The sequence below is a fragment of the Pongo pygmaeus genome, chromosome 19, assembly GCF_028885625.2.
Source record: "Pongo pygmaeus isolate AG05252 chromosome 19, NHGRI_mPonPyg2-v2.0_pri, whole genome shotgun sequence".
Taxonomy (NCBI): Eukaryota; Metazoa; Chordata; class Mammalia; order Primates; family Hominidae; genus Pongo; species Pongo pygmaeus.
The window spans coordinates 15,203,460-15,225,673 of record NC_072392.2 but is presented as its reverse complement, the minus strand read 5'-3'; the positions used below and the strand labels follow the sequence as shown (position 1 = coordinate 15,225,673).

The 22,214-nt window shown below is 41.1% G+C and overlaps 1 protein-coding gene and 1 pseudogene across 3 annotated transcripts in view; both read left to right on the top strand.

Moving 5' to 3' along the window:
- PMP22 (peripheral myelin protein 22) overlaps positions 1 to 13,814 on the top strand; it is a 35,779-nt gene extending 21,965 nt beyond the window's left edge. For all 3 annotated transcript variants that reach the window (XM_054458395.2, XM_054458392.2, XM_054458393.2), the window contains exons 4-5: positions 4,008 to 4,148; positions 12,517 to 13,814. In XM_054458395.2, coding sequence (XP_054314370.1) covers positions 4,008 to 4,148; positions 12,517 to 12,680 — 305 coding nt within the window. In that variant the 3' untranslated portion in view covers positions 12,681 to 13,814. The remainder of the gene's footprint in view (positions 1 to 4,007; positions 4,149 to 12,516) is intronic.
- On the top strand, positions 5,717 to 5,813 carry LOC129018536 (small nucleolar RNA U13; annotated as a pseudogene).
- Positions 13,815 to 22,214: the final 8,400 nt, after the last annotated feature.

Below are 22,214 nucleotides of genomic sequence, written 5' to 3'. Positions count from 1 at the left end.
TTTTAAATCTGGTAGGTGATATCTTGACTCACTGGTTTTATTTGTTTTTCTGATTTTCTTTTTGTTCGTTTGTTTGTTTTGGTTTTTAGTTGCTGTTGTGTTTACTTCTTATCTGTCATTGCTTATTGTTTTTTAGATGAATTTTTAATTGTTTTTTTTGCAGTTCCAGTTGCAACATGGATTAGGATAGCATTGAATTTGTAGATTATTTTGTATGAAATTGGCATCTTTATAACTTTGAGTGTTTCTATCCAGGAACTTAGTATGTTTCTTTAGTACTTCTTTTATGTACTTGAATAAAATTTGTCTAACTCGTTGATGTTCCCCCAAAGAACCAGACATTTTTATTAAATGTATTTTAATATTTTTTTCTGTCTCATTAGTCTGTGCTTTTATCCATATTAAGTCAATTAATTTTTGGACTTATTTCGTTTTTTTTTTCTGGCTTCTTGAGTTGAAAGTTTAGTTCACTCTTTTTAAGGATTTTTCTAGCAAATGGTTAGAAGTGTATACATTGTCCTCTGAGAACTGCTTTGGCTACAACCCACAGGTGTGCCATGTGGCTCTCAATATAATTCCTTGCTGAAGAAATTTTTACTTTTCATCTTGATTTTTTTTAATCTGAGGAATTATCTGGAACACTGTTTTTAAATTTCCAAATTTATTTTGGCTAGTTTGTTTTTAATGTCGAATTTTGGTTTGCCTTTGGTTATATGTTGAGCCTATATCATTTCCACTTCGATATTTATTGAGGTATTCTTTGTTGCCTTATAGGCAGTTTGAAAAGCTGTCCCATGTGTGTTTGAAAATAACAAAAAAGCTGTCCCATGTGTGTTTGAAAATAACTTATGGTTTTGCTGTATAGAAAATTTGTGTCTTTTGCTATATAGACACAAGTTTTTATATTAGGACAAATTTGTTAATCCTCTTATGTAATCTATATTCTTTCTTATTTTTGGTCTACCTGACATCTATTTTGAGGTAGGAAGCTAAAGTCTTCCACTGTCATTGTGGTTTTAACAATTTCTTCTCATATTTTGATTATTTTTTGATTTTTACTTTTCCAGGCCATGTTATTATATGCATAAACAGTTATTTTCTTCAGTCATAGATCATGTAAACCAGAAGTAAAGATCAAATAAATCAAATCTTTCCTCTATGAAACAACCAAACAGCTCTCTGGCTACTTTCATCCTTTCAACATAAATTCTATTTTTTATTATTAATTTATCTTCTTTCTTTTTTGTTAATATTTGCCTAAAGCTTCTTTTCAAAATCTTTTTTGTTTTTGACTGTTGCTTGTCTTAGGTGGTATATCTATTATATTACAATATAGCTACAAAGTCTTTTTTTTTTTTTTTTTTTTTGAGACAGAGTCTCTCTCTCTGTGCCCAGGCTGGAGTGCAGTGGTGTGATCTTGGCTCACTACAACCTCCACCTCCTAAGTTCAAGCGATTCTCTGCCTCAGCCTCCCGAGTAGCTGGGACTACAGGTGCCCACCACCACACCCGGCCAATTTTTTTGTATTTAGAGATGGGGTTTTGGCATGTTGGCCAGGCTGGTCTTGAACTCCTGGCCTCAAGTGATCCACCCGCCTCAGCCTCCCAAAATGTCTTAATCAAAGATAAAATTCCATATCTTATGAGTGCCTTGAACCCATTCACATGTAATGTGGTTGATGATATACTTAGACTTATTGTCTTAATGCATGTGTTTTATTTATTGTGCTTATGGTTGAAAACCATCTTCTTCATCTCTGGATCATCAGAGTCAACCAGAGGGCTTGGCTCAAAACAGTAGGTATTCAACAAATGCTCATTGAATAAAAATGTCCTTGATCCTCTAATTCCGATTTGATTCGAGAAACAGCTTATGGCAAACAGCTCAGTTGTAGTGGGGTTGGGACTAAAATTCAAGTTATTGTTGAAAGATGTTTCAAGAAGTATTTAGGTTATATTATTAAATATTAGACACTTTCTGTTTATATAGATTTAACATATAAAGATTTTAAGTTTTCTGTATGTGTGAGGTCTCATAGTAGTTTCTGCTGAAAATGACAGGGGTGTGGGGATAAGGGTGAAAACAGTATCTCAGGATTGGAGAAGGAAATCTAAGATATTGTCTCCACCAGCCATACTCCTCATGAGCGTGCACATGGAAGGACATTTCCCAGCCAAAGTGAATCCCTTTATTTGTTTTAGTTTCAGATTTGGGTCTCAGATTTCTTTGTAATTCCAGCTGCATCTACCAAAGTGCTAGATAATTTTTTTATTTTAAGCAAATAATATTATGGGAACATTAGCTTTATTGCAAAGTGCTCCTCCAGAAGAACCGCTATGCTGGATAAAGACAAACATTTAATTAAGGTTATGTAAGAGTGAAATCAGGATGGCTCACAACCCATTAGCCGTCATTTTCTTACTTTAATTGACAAAGAAATTGAAAAAATAAAAGAAGCATATGTTGTGCTTGAATGTGAAGAGTACTAGACTAGAATCAAAGGCCTCTTAGATTGGGCTGTGTCATTTGGGCTCATGAAAACACCTCTGGAAATCTCTTTCAATGCAAAGGAGCTGGACTAGTTGATCTCTCAGATTTCTTCCAACTCTAAAATGTCTCCAGTCTGTGCCTTGGAAACATCTTAGGTGAAACTCTAGTAACAGTTAACCTAATTGGCACCCTTAAAATTCTGCCATGAGCTGCTTACAACTCAAAACAAGTTTATCTTACTCAGTTATTAATTATAAACCATCCAGATTTCAGAGCTGTGAGTACTGGGTGAAGCACTGAAGATATGCTTTTGAAGCCATTACATATGGCAGTTACTGAGCTGAAAGGATTAAATGCTGCAGCTTCCCCAGTTGCTCTTCCTCCGTGAGAGCAGTGCCTGCCCCCAGCATTCTGTGGCACTTGGAAGACAAGACAGAGGCCAAATGCAGATTTTTACCCTGGGCTTCCCTCTACAGTGTGGAACTCAGATTGTTTCTTCTTTCCTCCCTGAAATGACATGAATTTGCAGCAGATAGTGAACTGAAGAAACCATAGGAGGCACTGTCTTCTTGCCTGAATTTCAGTTGGAAGCTTGGAGATTTGGGGTTCAACAGAGATAAGGAAGTGTAAGCCTTCATCCCGTCTGGTGGTTTGTGATCACACACCACTCTGTGCTGAGGCTAATGGCCATGATCAGAGTTGACCAAAAAAAAAAAAAAAAAAAAAATACAGGTTGCCCAAGCAAATGGGTTTCCATACCTATAGAGAGCATACCTTTCTTCATCAGTATTTTCTTCCATTCTTCTAAAAAATTAGTTTGGGCTCTAACAGCCATTCCTATGATCTTTACCTCTCCTTGGGGAATGCAGATAATTTGAACAGTGGTTTTAAACTATTTTTCTTGGAATGCAGAAGTTCTGATAAGCCCTTCAAAGACCCCTGAGGGCAAGAAGAGGGAAGGCAGTAGGCAGGGCTCAGGCCTTCTTTAACACAGACACATGTACATAAGTAACACATTTGCACCAACACTGGAAGGAAATTCGATGTATTTTAAAATGACTTTAACTCCTAGTGGTGGAACTATAGATATTTTTTTACAGCCCTTCCCTAAATGTTCACGTGTTTTATATATATGTGTGTGTCATGTATTTGTATACGTGTATATACACATATATATAGAAACACACATATATGTATGCATATTTGTACATATAGGTATATATGTATGTAATGTGTACATATCGATACATATATGTGTTTGTATATGTGTATATCGGTACATATATATGTATCTATATATGTATATATTTTTTCCTCCAAAAGAAACAAATAAAGAATGTCTTCTTAGATTGCAAAAGTGAATTGTCTGAGTTCTGCTAAGGAAAAAAGGACTTCTGCTTCTGCTGCCTGTGAAGACTGTGCTGTCAGCAGTCATGGCCCCTCAGGCCCTGCACCTAGAGGCAGAGCCCTCCCCCGGCCATGGCCAGCTCTCCTAACCAAGTGTCTCTTTCCCCTAGAATGGCTGCAGTCTGTCCAGGCCACCATGATCCTGTCGATCATCTTCAGCATTCTGTCTCTGTTCCTGTTCTTCTGCCAACTCTTCACCCTCACCAAGGGGGGCAGATTTTACATCACTGGAATCTTCCAAATTCTTGCTGGTAAGTTGCGGATGCTAAAGTCCATGTGGAAGCAGGGTGCATCCAAGTCTGCAGAATGATTAGTTTAGTAGAAGGATGTGGCCTTAGAATAACTGATGTTCATGAGTCTCCCCACTGGATGCTTTCCATAAAGTGAGGGTGGGTGCTTGTATGTGTGGGTGTGTACGTGTATGTGTCTTAGAACTTGGGACTTAGAACTCTCCCCTTCTCCCTGGAATGAGATGCATATTAAAGAGAACTTAGAGGATCTGGAAGGAAGGTCCCCCCCCAAGCCAGGCGTATCATCAGGAATGAAACTGCAATCTGGACACATAATCAGAGGTGAATACTGAGGCTAGCTGTAGAGCAAAGGTCAGACTTGAGAGCTGTTTCTGTAGATTACATTATGCCTCCAGAAAATGGCCCCGATGTGCTAAGAACTGGCAAAGTAGTTATCAGGCATGTGTCTTCCACCAGTAGGTAGTGATGAGTCACACTGACAAATTCTCACCTTCCTTGCTTCCAGTTCCTAGATTCCACTGGGCTTTGATTGACTGTTGTCATCCTCTGGTATCTTCATTTTGGCACTCCTGTGTCACATATTGTCATTTCCAAACATGGGGCCATGACAACACATGAAAACACATGAGAGGTCTCCTTAATCTCCTGCCTAAACTGTCTTCAAGTTCCCTCTTTAAATGTGTTATTAATATGCATGGTGTGCAGAGTCCTAGAAACTTCTATTACACAGGGTGACATCTTCCAACTTTGTCTCTGGATTCTGCCTAGCATCTTGCTTCATTAGCTCTTATATGTCTGTCTGTTGACTTACTGTTGACTGAGCCAGCAGGGCGTTGGAGAGAAGTAAGAGCCAGATGTAGTGGTGGATTTCGTGGTCCAAATTCACAGATCACAAACTTCATATGTACCAGAGTATGTCTAGGTACTATGAGATGTTCTCAATTGTGACCCTCTGAGAGGGCAAAGGATGTAGCATCTCTTCTCTGAGTTGATTGTCAGAATGCCCATGGTACCATTTCACCACTCTGTGCCCAGGAGCAGTCATTGGAAGGTTGAAAGCAGCCCATGTGTCTTTGATAGATATAATGCCTTAAATAGGGTTGTATGGGAAGACACAGCCCAAGGTTAGATGTTGGTGACCTTGTCTAGAAGCCAGAGAGTTCCCCTTTCCTGAAAAAAGGAAGTAAATGATTAACCACTTCTCATTAAACACTCAAATACAACATTTCAATACTCATGGTTTTGAGATTTCAAAACCAGACAGTGCTTTGCTACTTACCCATGTCTTATGACACCAAGCCAAGCTCCTGGATGGTTGCTGGCTCTGTTAAATGACCAGTTATGCAAGGAGATCTCATTTCTAGGTATGTTAAAGTGAAGAGTTACCCTTACTCAATTTTCAGTTGGAATAAAGACAACTGTAACATATTCTGGGGTTTCTTTTTTTTTTCTGACTCATTTTAGTTTGATATCAAATCAAATAATGATCATATCCATTGCATCAGTGGATATGCCCTCAAGATAATATGGATTTAGAACCAGAAGTTTCATAATGTATTTATATTGAAATGTTAGTTTCATAAGCAATGATTGGGTTTTCATGCTCATGTGTGACATGTGCCTCCCTCAAACCTTGTTATGATTTGGCACATTACCCATCTGTTGTGAAAAAAATTACATTTTATTTGTACGGGCTCGTTATTTTACTGATGAATAATTTGAGCCCACCAGAGGGTAAACGAATGATCAAGGTCACCCAGCTCATGACAGGGACGATTGAATGTTACACTGAATATAGTGAGATACTTCTTATATTTTAAAGACAGAATGCACCAAAAAATTTAAAGAACACAAAATCCAAGGCAGAAGCTCTGCCTTTTATATTATCTTTTAGTGGAACTGATTTACAATGGAAGGTAAATGCAGATTTGCACTATGTATTATTCTGAAGTTCCAAACATCTGTGATGAATACAAGCCTGTACCATAAGACCCAGTCACATTGAAAATGTGGAGCCGAGAAGAGGTAAGCTGCTGTTGAACAGGCTCCCTGGGATAGCCAGTACCTTCATCTTCATTCATCCTGCTCAGCTGTTTCGGCTTTAAGTCCTTTAACAATGTCTTTTTAGCAACATCATTACATCATTTTAGGCCAAAACTCAAAGTCCAGAGATAAGAACCCTCAAGTCACTCATGTAACTGCACTGTGTGTTAAAAGTATTTCAGTTCAGCCAAACACTCTTCTAGGTATTGCGATTTAAGTATATTTAGTAATCCACTCTTGCTTCACTATTTTCATTCTCCTCCAAAGTCAATACAAGATGTTTAGAACTGTGCGGAAAGTGCAGAATTCCGAATGTAAAAGCACATGACTTTGTCCTCTTTATCCCCTTTACGTTTAGCTGCTTACCTCTCATGAGACTGAATTTTCAGTTATCTGTTGGTCCACATTTGAATAAGAAATTATCTTGAATTTGAAATGCTGAGCTGTAATAGCAGTTGTAATTTGTAAGTCCTGAGAGTGTCCTGTCCTCCCTTGTTAATCCCAGTCAAGATCATCTGAGAGTTGGTCTCCAAGGAACCTCAGATCTCTAGGATGTTGCACTGGAAATAGCTGCAGGATCTTTCCACTAATTCTGAGAACTGAAAGAGTTAGGAACTCTATTTGGAGATTTCCTGGTTCCCTTATCGTGTGACAGTTCTAAGTCAGTTTTGTCATGTGGTTTTCTGACTCACAGACTAGTAAGAAGTTAGTAATTAGAGAGCTAAGTAGATTATGGTTGGAGATGAGAAACCCAGGTTTTGGGAAAACCTGGGAAGTGACAACTTAACATCAAGGAAGTAGTCAGAAAAGCTAAAACTGACAAACAGAAGGGAAGAAAAGAAAGAAGAGAAAGAAAGGAAGAAAGAGAGGGAGGACAGAAGGAAGAAGAAAGTAGCTCCACACTCATGGGATGTAAAATCTACAAGCATGCATGCTGGCAAATGCCTCTTTGCACTGGAGCATTTTAAGTGGAAACCACTAGAATCTCTGTGTAGTCTCCGGAAGTGGCTGTGAGGGCTGCATTATCTCTGCACAGCTTCCTCTTGGTTGGCCCAGCTGTGATCTTTATGGATGGCACACATGAGCTTTCAGGAAAAGCACATGAAAGATGCTAGGGCTCTTGGAGCTGACTGTAGGTTTGGGAGTTGTCTCTGTCTCCTTGCTCTGGATTACAGCTCTGTGTGTCATGTGGGGTCTCCATGGTTTGCCAAATTATCTCTTCCTCACTTAGCCACAAGGCTAACAGTTAGGAACTATCTCTTCTTGATTGCATTAGGTTGGCTGCTTCCTGAATGCATATCAAAAGCCTCCTTCCTTTAGTTCAGTGCTTTCAACCTGAGCCATGCATCAGAATCACCTGAGGTCCTTTAAAAAAAAAAAAAGTGACAGTGGGCTGGGCGCAGTGGCTCATGCCTGTAATCCCAGCACTTTGGGAGGCTGGGGTGGGCAGATCCCTTGAGGTCAGGAGTTCAAGACCAGCCCGGCCAACATGGTGAAACCCTGTCTCTACTAAAAACAAACAAAAAAAATAGCCAGGCGTGGTGGTGCGTGCCTGTAGTCCCAGCTACTTGGGAAACTGAGGCAGAAGAGAATCACTTGAACCTAGGAGGTGGAGGTTGCAGTGAGCCAAGATCATGCCACTGCACTTCAGCCTGGGAGTGACAGAGTAAGACTGTCTCAAAAAAAAAAAAAAAAGGAAAAGAAAAAAAAAAGACAGTATTCAGGTCTCATCCCTGGAGACTCTCATTTAATAGTTGTGGGATGGATCCACTGCCTAGGTGACTCTGATGTGCATTTAGGGTTGGGAACCACTGACATAGCCATTAAACTGTCCCTAATCCCACCATAAGGTTTTCTAGGATATTTCCCCAGAAATAACTAAACTACCTTCTTAGAGAAGGAACATCCTGATCCTGCGTCTGGACTTTGGAGTCATTCTTATTTTCAGAACCTATAGCCATCTATTCCTTGACAGTAGTTATCCATGCCTTAGCTCTGCTGGGTGGGGTTGCACTACACTGGAAAACATCAAGAAATTAATCTAGACACAGACCTAAAAGGAAGATTTGCACGTTTTGATTTATTTTACTGCTTACACCTACCATCAAGCTCCATGTGGGGCACATAGAGGAACCTGAATAAAACTATTGGTTGGATGATTAGATAATTGTGTTTCCTTGGCAGAATCAAACTCAAGTCAAATGTGTAGTTACTGGGATTAAGAACAGAAAGAGTAGAGGGGATTCCTGAGTGAGTTTCACTTTCTCTATCTTTTTGTTATTGTTGTTCATTTGTTTTGTTAATAGAAAGATCAATATAGCTATAGAGCATTTAAAATAAAAGGATTTGGGCCAGGTGTGGTGGCCAATGCCTGTAATCCCAACACTTTGGAAGACTGAGGTGAGAGGATTACTTGAAGGCAGGGGTTCAAGACCAGCCTGGGCAACAAAGCAAGATGCCATCTCTATGAAAAATGATTTAAAAATTAGCCGGGTGCCTGACACACGCCTATGGTCCCAGCTATTCAGGAGTCTGAGGCAGGAGGATTGCTTGAGGCTGGGAAGTCAAGACTACAGTGAACTATGATCAGGACCCTGCGCTTGCTCCAGCCTGGGTGACAGAGACCCTGCCTCTCTAGGAAAAAAAAAAAAAAAGAATTTGGGGGGGGGATTAATAAAAGTTCAGTGCCATCCTGTCTAGAGTGATTCAAAGGTGGCTTATGTCAAATACCACATTTAGAAATTTTTGTTAGGGATGAATGATTATGAATGTCTCACTAGCCATGCCCAGATCAGAGTCAATGCTATGGGTGGCTTTCTAGGCAGCAGTGGTTACTTGGATACTGAAAATGGAAAAGGAGTGGGCTTCAATCACAGAAACACAGAGAAGTTTCTTACTTTCAGAGGAACAGGCCTCACAGCCCTTCCTGCCCTACCTTGTTGCCCTGAGGATGAAGGGGGAGGGAGACAAAGGCACCCACTCATCAACCCAACATCATAGCTGCACCTTCCAGTGACCGCCCTGGTGGTCCCACTGACATCCCTTTCCAGCCAACTTCTCTCTGACTTCTGCCCCAGGCTCTCAAATGAAAGTGCTTTTGCTGAGGTTACCAAAGTACACTTTGAAGTCTTTAATTTGTTGGATCACTCTGCTCCTTTCAATACTGTTAGCTACTCACTCTTTGAAGCTCTATTCCCCTGGCTTCTGAGACATCGCCGTGTTCCCACTTGCCTGAGTGAACACACCAGGCGGTCATGCTGGCCTCTCCTCTCTCCCTCACCCCACAGCCAGCCTTCTACTGAGTCCTGCATTTGGGTAGCATCCTCCATAGGCATTACGCCCATCTCTTTGTCTTGACTCACTAACCCCAGTGCAGCTATGCAAAGGCCTCCTCATGCTCCTTCCAGCTACCTGCCTTGTCCCTGCCCCTGAATCCATTTTCTACACCGTGGCCAGAGTGATCATTCTAAAACGTGCGTCTGATCATGTTTCTTCTCTGCTGAAGTTTCCTCAGAGGCTTCTCATCACAGCTTCTGTAACATGTCATGAAAGGCCCTCTCTTTCCTGACCCTTAGTGAGCTAATCAGCCTATTATATGAGAGTCTGTGTGGCTTCCCCAGTTCTCCAGTTTGGACTCAGTGCCCGTCTATGCTCTTGGGGCATCTGGTGCATTTCCTTCCCTCTGTTGAAATTCCGTCGGACTATATCGAAATTATATGCAAATGTCTGTCTTCTAGACACACAGTCCTTAAGGTAGGAGCCATGTCTCACTTATCTTGGTGCATCCAGAACAGCAGCTAGAACAGTGCCCGCATGCAATAGGCACTCATTAAATGTTCACTGAACCAAAGGGAATGGAGATGATAAGGATGTACTGGGAATTCCCTCAGCTGCTTCCTTTGACCTTGGCCCCTTGGGTGTTTCCTTCCAGGGGCTCTGGGCTCTAATCACTCTCATGGGGTTGCAGTCACTGTTAAAGGAGCTTAAGACTTTCTCTTCAAAAGGGCTTTAGGCAGAACTTGCAGGAAGTTGTTGCAGACCTACCCATCCTGAGACAGGGAGAAACTCTTGTAAGTTGAATGCCCAGCACATTTGTGTTGTCTGGACAGGGTCAGTGTCCTTCTTCTTAAAGATGACCTTTGCTCCCAGACTCAGGCCCCTCCCAGGGAGTCCCAGTCATTGCCAAAGAGCAGAACATCTGCCTGTGCCTCAGGGCCTCACTTACCCTTGCCACAGGGACCTGGAGATACATCTCCACCTACTGGTTGCTGAGAAAGTGAGTCACAGTCCACTTATTAGGAGTATTTGGCTTTTGGAGATGACTACTGGATGACATTAACTGTCTTGGGTTGCAGACAGAGGGAACCCAGCCAAAGAATCATCCTTTTCTCTATTTTAGTGTACATCTATTGCTTTACATGCAGACAATCTTGTAATAATATATTCCCTAAAACATCAGTCTCCTGACAACAATCATATAAAGTGCGTATCCTCTTTTTGGCTTTGTAGGTATCTAAGTTTACTGCTTATCACAGGTAAGCTTAGAGTCATTCACTTCTGAGATTCTACTAAGATGAAAGTCATACACATTAAGCTGTGTAGTTAGTCACTGCACTTCTCTATACTGCCTCTTTATGTCCCTCTTGTTCAAGGATGGAATCTGATATTTCCTCTTAGCCAGTAAAATCAGGGAGTAGCTGGTCCACTCAGCTCCTGAGGCATTTCTCATGCCAGATCTGGTTAGACAGCCCATTTGGGAGCCCTGCCTGCATGACGATAAGCGTTGTCCTGCCCTGCTAGCACTCTGTTAACACCTTGCTCTCTGCCAAGGTCATGTTTCCTTTTTTATAGCCCTGCCCTCGTTAGATAAGTCAGACAGAGCCCAAGAGACAACTTCAGTATGTCTTAAAGACAAGAGTTAGCACTTTGGAGAGGCAAGCCATTAAGGATCCTGGACCTCAAGGCAAATAAAGTGTGTCCCCAGCAGATCAAAACTGCTGTTTTCTGCAGTGAACAATTAACCAGCGATGATTTCACTCCTGACATGGCCATCTTTGCTGTCTTAACTTCCTGTAGGTGGCAGGTCCTGGATGCTGTCCCATTTTGGTTCCAAGACTATTGTGTGGCTCTCTTGACAGGGGCCACTCAAGCGGCAGTTTTCTCCTCTGAGTTGCAGGAAGACAGGCTTAACAGGGTGGTTCATGTGGCATATTCCCACTTCTGCACTGTCTTCAAACAAAGTTGCAGTGTCCAGTAAAACAGCAGCCCAAATAGCAGTGAGGTTAGATGTAGGTGGCCGGGGAGGCGGGTGCATTGGGAGCTCTGGAACCGCATGAATCCCACACGGCATACTGGATTTATAATAGAGTCACTCAGAGCTTCTCAAAGACCCTGTTTTCAGGGAGGAAACAGACCAGGCTTTGTGCAGCTCCAGGCTGGGGTGCTGACATCACTGGACCCCTCCTTGTGGGGGGACGCTGACTGTCATGTGAGCTGGGGCCATCAGTTTGAGCGTGGCTGCTCCACAGGGCCCAAGGTGGAGGTGTTTCTTCTCTTTCTGACACCGAAGGGCTGCATTGGTGGCCAGAGAGGGTGGCCTGACCCACCTGCGTATCCAATGCCCTTTAGCCTTCTTTGGGCTTCAGATGGTTGCCTTTGATCATCTTCCCCCTCTGCAGCGTGGCTTCCCACTCATACTGTCTGCTGCATTCTAATTTCTTCCTCACTTTCTTTTTTCCCCTCCACACATTTCTTTGTCTGCTTGGCAGTGCCCATAGGCATTGCTTGCTTCACCTGGTATATAACAACTCTGCTAGGGGGACCATAGGCCCCTGTGGTCTGCGTGGAGCTTAATCCTTTTACCATAGCGTGACTCCAATAATGGTAAAATGTCACTTCACTTCCATTGGCTTCAGGTAATGCCACCACTCACTTGTAGAGTGGCACATAGATTTCCAGGGGCTTCCATACCCAACCACCCTTGGAAAGAGACAGGTAGGTTTTACTTGCAGCCTGAATGCCTGCTGGCCATATAGTGTGGCCTGGGAATTGGTGACAGTTAAAGAAAGAGAAATAGGGCAGAAAATGTAAAGAAAACCCTCAGATATTAAGGCCTAGATGGCCAAGATTGGAAGTAGAGAGCAAGTCGTTTTCCTTATTCCTGGATTTTTGAGCTACCTCCTTTCAATTCTGGACCTGGAAGCAGATTTCCTTCCAGAGGTAGAAATGTTCTTCCTACCCAGCATTTGTCGGCATCCGGGGTGGCGGAGAGGGGGCCGCTCTGCCATGGACTCTCCCTTACCCAGCTTGTCACTCTCCTCCCCAGGTCTGTGCGTGATGAGCGCTGCGGCCATCTACACGGTGAGGCACCCGGAGTGGCATCTCAACTCGGATTACTCCTACGGCTTTGCCTACATCCTGGCGTGGGTGGCCTTCCCCCTGGCCCTTCTCAGCGGTGTCATCTACGTGATTTTGCGGAAACGCGAATGAGGCGCCCAGATGGTCTGTCTGAGGCTCTGAGCGTACATAGGGAAGGGAGGAAGGGAAACCAGAAAGCAGAAAAAGAAAAAAGAGCTAGCCCAAAATCCGAAACTCAAACCAAACCAAACAGAAAGCAGTGGAGGTGGGGGTTGCTGTTGATTGAAGATGTATATAATATCTCCGGTTTATAAAACCTATTTATAACACTTTTTACATATATGTACATAGTATTGTTTGCTTTTTATGTTGACCATCAGCCTCGTGTTGAGCCTTAAAGAAGTAGCTAAGGAACTTTACATCCTAACAGTATAATCCAGCTCAGTATTTTTGTTTTGTTTTCTGTTTGTTTTGTTTTACCCAGAAATAAGATAACTCCATCCTGCCCCTTCCTTTTCATCTGAAAGAAGATACCTCCCTCCCAGTCCACCTCATTTAGAAAACCAAAGTGTGGGTAGAAACCCCAAATGTCCAAAAGCCCTTTTCTGGTGGGTGACCCAGTGCATCCAACAGAAACAGCCGCTGCCTGAACCTCTGTGTGAAGCTTTACGCACACACGGACAAAATGCCCAAACTGGAGCCCTCGCAAAAACACGGCTTATGGCATTGGCATACTTGCCTTTACAGGTGGAGTATCTCAGTCACACATCTGAATGAGAAATCAGTGACAACAAATCTTTGAAATGGTGCTATGGATTTACCATTCCTTATTATCACTAATCATCTAAACGACTCACTGGAAATCCAATTAACAATTTTACAACATAAGACAGAATGGAGACCTGAATAATTCTGTGTAATATAAATGGTTTATAACTGCTTTTGTACCTAGCTAGGCTGCTATTATTACTATAATGAGTAAATCATAAAGCCTTCATCACTCCCACATTTTTCTTACGGTCGGAGCATCAGAACAAGTGTCTAGACTCCTTGGGACCGTGAGTTCCTAGAGCTTGGCTGAGTCTAGGCTGTTCTGTGCCTCCAAGGACTGTCTGGCGATGACTTATATTGGCCACCAACTGTAGATGTATATATGGTGCCCTTCTGATGCTAAGACTCCAGACCTTTTGTTTTTGCTTTGCATTTTCTGATTTTATACCAACTGTGTGGACTAAGATGCATTAAAATAAACATCAGAGTAACTCACTGGTCTCTCTTGAGTTTTTGTGGGAACTTAGGTGTGGGTACAAGGTGCCTGTTGGAGCAGGATGAAGAGCTTCAGTGGAAAGCAAAGTTGAGCTGGAGATTTGGGTTACAGGATGGTGCTAAGGTACCAAAATCATAGCTGTTTTACAAGCTACAGGGAGCACATGATGCCTTCATGATGTCTGTGCAAACGTTTGCTAATTGGAGACAGTTGGGAATTGCAGCTGAAATGGAAGCTGTAAATGGACTGGAAGGCACTTGAGTATTCATTTAGTTCAACCCTCTCTGGTGCTCTGTTGTCTGATGACCCACATGGAAAACATGGAGGCATGTCATGAGCTGCCCTGATATACCGGGAATGTTGGCAGAAGCATCTCAGATCCCTAACCCTGAGGTATGATATGGTGAAAGGTCTGAATGATGGTGACTTGAGGCCACACTTGCAGGTAAAACATTGGTTGGCACCAACTAAACTCCTAATTCCATCCTGAAGGAGAGAAAAGGCCACCATTGTCACCCAGCTCAGGGTTTCTGAGTTGTGTCTCATGCGTCCGTATTTTTACCCATCGACATTTTGTTGTGTGTCTGCAAAATAACAAGCAAATGATGCACTTGATAGTCCTTAATATTTATTGTGCAACTATTTTGAATTGGGTACCAAAGATAAAGAAGGAATGACATATATCTTAACATCAAAAGGTCACATTTTAGTGAGAGGTACAAGTAAACAAGTGACTATATTATAATAGGGTTAAGAGCATGGAAATGAGAGCCTGGGTTTGAGCCTGTCCCTTGCTGCTTGACAGCCATAGGAGCCTGAAAAGGTTACTTAAACACTAAGATTCAGTTTTCTCATCTGTAAAACGGGGATGCCAATACCAAGGGTATAGGGCTGTGGGGATCTAAAAGAAGTTATATGGGTAAAGTGTTCAGCATAGTGACTAGTACCTAGAAAGACTCTATAGATTAGAGTGGTTATCACATATGTTACAACAGAGGTGTATTTGAAAGAGCATGAAGGAGAGACATTGACTGTTATGCGGGATTCTCAGTATCAGTTTACACATGGGAATCTCCCATGCAGGAATTCCCATTAGAGATTTGGATTCCCTGTTTCCATGATGGGACCCACCCATCATGGTTTAAAGAACACTTCTGGTGATTACAGCATGCAACTGGGGATGACACCTCTGAGCTAGTGCAGGAGGTCTCATACTTCAGCATGCTAGTGAATCACCTCAGAATCCGATAGCATGCAGATTCTGAAACTTTAGGCCCAGGTGGGGATTGAGATTCTGCATTTCCAATTAGTGCCTGGGTGAGGTGGATGCTGCTTGTCCACCGACCACACTTTGAGTAGCAAGGGCCTAGCATAAAGCCACCTTCAGGTATCTTGTGCTCTTCTGTCTTCGGGTGTCTGTGACGGAAGGACTTCTCCTTTCTGAGGTTTTCAGTGGTGACCTGCTACTCTGCTTTTGACTCAGATAGTTTTAAGGTGGCACAGGTGACCATGAGATGCACGCGAGATTAAGAAAACTAGGAATTTTATTTCACGAGCTGGTACTTTGAAAACATACACTTTTATTTCATAAACTTTTCTAACATTTCATTAAAAATTAATAGGGATAAGAACAAAGAAGAAAACCAAAAACGGCCCCTAAATCTCCCTACCCAGGTTACACTCTTGGCATTTAAAAAAAACATACATCTAGGATTATAACATCCTATCTTGTATCTAGAGGGAAAAATACAACCTGAAAGCCTCTTTCCCACCTACCCATAGTCTTTTGCCAAAGGTAACCATAAGACATAGTTTCTTATGACTTCTTCCAGGAAAAAAAATTGCCCACATATGTACATCCATCTATGTATTTTAAAAATGTACACAAAAGTGATCGTACTACTCACACTGTTCTGCAACTTTTCATTTAATGATAAAAATTTGAGATCATTCTATACAATTCTGTACCAGCATATACCTCATGCTTTTTAGTGAACACTATTTTATTCTCTCAAAATTCTGCATAGTATTTTATTGTGTTGTTGTACAAACCTTTACTTACCAGCCCTCCATTGATGGATATTTTGGTTGTGTCTACTTTTTATTATTAATCAAAATAATTCCGTGGACATCCTTGCACATGAGTATTGCTGAGTTTTTAAAAGTATGTCCAAATCTTAAATTCCTGGTAAGGATGTTGCCAAAACAGAGGGTGTGTATATTTTGAAGAATCTAATAGGTATTTTCAGCTTAGTCTCTAGGAAAATTACACCAACTCAGTTGACAGTTGAGCCTTACATTCTACATGTAACTCATGGAGTCCCCCCAAACAGAGAAGAGTTAGAATAAAACACTTCAGTAAAAACAACTTATCTGCTATCAGTTCCTTGGGTCATGATTGTTACTGATCTCTCATCTGTGGGGACAGCTTCGCTTCCTTGGGAACCTGTCTGCCTTAAGGACCTGCAATGGTAGAAGGGACATTATACTGACCCTACACAAACAACACAAAATTATAAAGAAATGCTATGAACAATTGTATGCAACAAATTAGACACCTTAGATGAAATGGACAAATTCCCCATACACAATTACTGAAACTGACTCAATATGAAATAGAAAATAAGAATAGGCCTATAATGAGTGAAGAGATTGATATATTAATACTACTACTAATAAATTATTCACAAACAAAAAAGCCCAGGACCAAATGGTTTCACTACTGAGTTCTACCAAATATTTAAAGAAGAATTAATACCAATTCTTAACGAACTCCTCTAAAAAATAGAAAAGTAAGGTAGGTAACACTGGCCTCTTCTTATGAAGCCGGTGTTCCCTTGATACCAAAACCAAAGATATCCCAAGAAATAAAAACTACAGACCAATATTTCTTATGAATATGAATTCAAAAATTCTTCACAAAATAACGGCAAACTATTTCAGCTATATGTAAAAGCATTATACACCACAGACCAGTGGGATTTATCCTAGGAAGGCAAATTTGGCTCACTATCTGAAAATGAATGAATGTAAAACATAAACAGAATAAAAAGCAAAAATCACATGATCATTTCATTAGAATCAAAAACACATTTGACAAAATCCAATATCCTTTCATAATAAAAACACTCAACAGACTAGTAATGAAGGGGAACTCCCTCAACCTGATAAAGGACAACTATGAAAAATCCATACCTAGCATCATATTTACTAGTGAAATATTAGATGCTTCCTCTCTAAGATCAGGAACAAGACAAGGACGTCTGCTCTCAATACCTCTATTTAACATTATACAGGGTGTTCCACCCAGTACAGTTAGGCAAGAAAAAGAAATACAAGTCATCCAGATTTGAAAAGAACATAAAAACTATATCTATTCATAGATGATATCACCTTGTATATAGAAAATCCTAAGGAATCCACTAAAAGCCTATTAGAACTAGTAAAGAAATTCAGTAAGAATTAATATACAAAAATCAATTATATTTGGTGAGCTGATTCTAAAATTCAAATACTTGCAATTAAAAATTTAAAAATTAAATTAAGAAAACAATTCTACTTATAATAGCATCAAAAAGGATAAAATAAATAGAAATAAATTTAACTAAAGAACTGCAAAACTTATACTGTGAAAATTATAAAATATTATTGAAAGACATTTAAAAAGATCTAAATATGAGGAAAGCCATTCCAGGTTCATGGGTTGGAAAGCTTCATGTTTTTAATATGGTAAAGCTCCCACTCTGTTTTCAGATTCAATGCAATCCCCAATAAAATCTCAGCAGACTTCTTTATAGAAATTGGCAAGCCAATTCTAAAATTCAAATGGAATTGCAAGAGAACGAGAATAACCAAAACAATTTTGAAAAAGAAGAACAATAGAAAAATGTAGCAGGATTCAAATGTCTTGACTTCAAAACTTACTACACAACAATAGTAATCAAGACAGTGTGGTATTGGCACAAAAATATATGCATTAATCAGTGGAATAGGATTGAGAGTCTAGACGGAAACCCACATATCTAAAATCAGCTGATTTTTGACAAGGGTGTCCATTCAATGAGAAAAGAATAGGGTTTTCAACAAATGGTGCTGGGACAAGTGAAAATCCATAAGCAAAAGAATGATGTTGGACCCTTATCTAACACCATATACAAAAATTAACTCAAAATGGATCAAAGACCTGAATGTAAGAGCTAAAACTATAAAACTCTTAGGAGAAAACTTATGGGTAAACCTTCATGACCTTGTATTTGGCAAAGGATTTTTAGATATAGCACCAAAAGCATAGGCAACAAAAAAGTTGATAAGTTGGATTTCAACAAAATTCAAAATTGTTGTGTTTCAAAGAACACCCTCAATAAAGTGAAAAGACAATGCACCACATAGGAGAAAATATTTGCAAAGCATATGGCTGATAAGAGCCTTGTGTCCAGAATAAGTAATAAACCCTTACATCTCAACGAAAAGATAAATATTCCAATAAAAAGTGGGCAAAGTCCTTGAAAAGGCATTTGTCCAAGGAAGATATACAAATGGCCAATAAGCACAAGAATAGATACTCTGTGTCATTAGTCACCAGAGAAATGCAAATCAAAACCATGAGATATCGCTTTACACCCACGAAGGCCAGAATAAAAAAGACTGATAATAACACACCTTGGATATGGAGAAATTGGAACCCTCCTACACTGTTGTTGGGAATGTGAATGGTGCTACTGCTTTGGAAAACAATCTGACAGTTCCTCAAAAAATTAAACATAGAGTTACCATGTGACCCAGCAGTTCCTCTCCTAGATAAGTACCAAAGAGAAATGAACACATATGTCCACACATGTCCACACAGAAATTCATACACAGATAATCAGCATTATTATATTAATGTAAGGTGAATTATGTAATATTACATAGTATTACAGAAATTCATGAATATGCAGCATTATAACAGCATTTATTTATAATGCAACCAAAATTTCTATTAACTGTTGAATGGATAAACAAAATTTGGTATATCTATATAGTAGAACATTATTTGATGCTAGGAATGATGCTAGAACATTATTTGTCCATAAAAAGGAATGAGTTACTGATACGTGCTACAACATGGATACACCTTGAAAACTTTAAGCTAAATGAGAGAAGCCAATTGCAAAAGACCACATATTATGTAATTTCATTTATACAAAATGCCCAGAACAGAGATATCCTTAGAGAAAAAAAAGTAGATTAGTGGTTGTTTAGGCCTGGGGAGTTGGAAAGGGAATGTCGGGTTGTACTAGCTAAATGGTACGATATTTCCTTTTAAGAAGATGAAAATGTTTTCAAATTGACTGTGGTGATGGTTGCACATCCTTTAAGAAATGTGAATATACAGCGGCTGGCAAGAAGGCCGAATAGGAACAGCTCTGGTCTGCAGCTCCTAGCGAGACCAATGCAGAAGGCAGGTGATTTCTGCATTTCCAACTGAGGTACCTGGCTCATCTCACTGGGACTAGTTAGACAGTGGGTGCAGCCCACGGAGGGCAAGCAGAAGCAGGGTGGGGCATCACCTCACCTAGGAAGCACAAGGGGCTGGGGACCTCCCTTCCCTAGCCATGGGAAGCCATGAGGGACAGTGCCATGAGGAACAGTGCATGCTGGCCCAGATACTACGTTTTTCCCATGGTCTTCGCAACCCGCAGACCAGGAGTCTCCCTCCAGTGCCTATGCCACCAGGGCCATGGGTTTGAAGCACAAAACTGGGTGGCTGTTTGGGCAGACACCAAGCTAGCTGCAGGAGTTTCTTTTCATACCCCAGTGGTGCCTGGAATGCCAGCGAGACAGAACCATTCACTCCCCCGGAAAGGAGGCTGAAGCCAGGAAGCCAAGTGGTCTAGCTCAGTGGATCCCACCCCCAAGCAGCCCAGCAAGCTAAGATCCACTGGCTTGAAATTCTCACTGCCAGCACAGCAGTCTGAAGTTGACCTGGGATGCTTGAGCTTGGTTAGGGGAGGGGCATCAGCCATTACTGAGGCTTGAGTAGGCAGTCTTCCTCTTAAAGTCTAAACAAAGCTGCCGGGAAGTTCAAACTGGGCAGAGCCCACTGCAGGTCAGCAAAGCCGCTATAGTCAGACTGCCTCTCTAGATTCCTCCTCTCTGGGCAGGGCATCTCTGAAAGAAAGGCAGCAGCCCCACTCAGGGGCTTATAGATAAAACTCCTGTCTCCCTGGGACACAGCACCTGGAGGAAAGGGTGGCTGTGGACACAGCTTCAGCAGATTTAAACATTCCTGCCTGCCACCTCTGAAGAGAGCAGCAGATCTTTCAGCACAGCACTCAAGCTCTGCTAATGGACAGACTGCCTCATCAAGTGGGTTCCTGATTCTCGTGCCTCCCGTCTGGGAGACACCTCCCAACAGGGGTCAATGGACACCTCATACAGGAGAGCTCTGGCTGGCATCTGGTGGGTGCCCCTCTGGGGCAAAGCTTCCAGAGGAAGGAATAGGCATCAATCTTTGCTGTTATGCAGTCTCTGCTGGTGAGACCCAGGCAAACAGGGTCTAGAGTGGACCTCCAGCAAACTCCAGCAGACCTGCAGCAGAGGAGCCTGACTGTTAGAAGGAAAACTAACAAGCAAAAAGGAACAGTATCAACATCAACAAAAAGGACATCCACACCAAAACAACATCCAAAGGTCACCAACATCAAAGATAAAAGGTAGATAAATCCATGAAGATGGGGAGAAACCAGTGCAAAAAGGCTGAAAGCTCCAAAAACCAGAACTCCTCTTCTCCTCCAAAGGATAACGACTTCTCGCCAGCAAGGGAACAAAACTGAATGGAGAATGAGTTTGATAAATTGACAGAAGTAGGCTTCAGAAGGTAAGTAATAACAAACTCCTCTGAGCTAAAGGAGCATGTTCTAATCCAATGCAAGGAAGCTAAGAATGTTGAAAAAAGGTTAGACAAATTGCTAACTAGAATAACCAGTTTAGAGAAGAACATAAATGACCTGATGGAGGTGAAAAACACAGCATGAGAACTTAGTGAAGCATACACAAGTATCAATAGCCTAATTGATCAAGTAAAAGAAAGAATATCAGAGATTGAAGATCAACTTAACGAAATAAAGTGTGAAGACAAGATTAGAGAAAAAAGAATGAAAAGGAATGAACAAAGCCTCCAAGAAATATGGGACTATGTGAAAAGACCAAATCTATGTTTGATTGGTGTACCTGAAAGTGACAGGGAGAATGGAACCAAGTTGGAAAATACTCTTCAGGATATGATCCAGGAGAACTTCCCCAACCTAGCAAGACAGGCCCACATTCAAATTCAGGAAATGCAGAGAACACCACAAAGATACTCCTTGAGAAGAGCAACTCCAAGACACATAATCGTCAGATTTACCAAGGTTGAAATGAAGGAAAAAATGTTAAGGGCAGTCAGAGAGAAAGGTCGGGTTACCCACCAAGGGAAGCCCATCAGACTAATAGCGGGTCTCTCTACAGAAACCCTACAAGCCAGAAGATGCTGGGGGCCAATATTCAACATTCTTAAAGAGAAGAATTTTTAACCCAGAATTTCATATCCAGCCAAAATAAACTTCATAAGCGAAGGAGAAATAAAATCCTTTACAGGCAAGCAAATGCTGAGAGATGTTGTCACCACCAAGCCTGCCCTACAAGAGCTCCTGAAGGAAGCACTAAACATGGAAAGGAACAACCGGTACCAGCCACTGCAAAAACATACCAAATTGTAAAGACCATTGACACTATGAAGAAACTGCATCAACTAACAGGCAAAATAACCAGCTAGCATCGTAATGACAGGATCAAATTCACACATAACAATGTTAACCTTAAATGTAAATGGGTTAAATGCCTCAATTAGAAGACACAGGTTGGCAAATTGGATAAAGAGTCAAGACCCATTGGTGTGCTGTATTCAAAAGACCCATCTCACCTGCAAAGATAGACATAGGCTTGAAATAAAGAGATGGAGGAATATTTACCAAGCAAATGGAAAGCAAGAAAAAAGCAGGGATTGCAATCCTAGCCTCTGATAAAACAGACTTTAAGCCAAAAAAGATAAAAAAAGACAAAGAAGGGCATTACATAATGGTAAAGACATCAACGCAACAAGAAGAGCTAACTATCCTAAACATATATGTGCCCAATACTGGAGCACCCAGATTGATAAAGCAAGTTCTTAGAGACTTACAAAGACTTAGACTCCCACACAATAATAGTGGGAGACTTCAACACCCCACTGTCAGTATTAGACAGACCAACGAGACACAAAATTAACAAGGATATTCAGGACTTGAACTCAGCTCTGGACCAATTGGACTTAATATACATCTACAGAACTCTCCACCCCAAATCAACAGAATATATCTTCTTAGCACCACATGGTACTT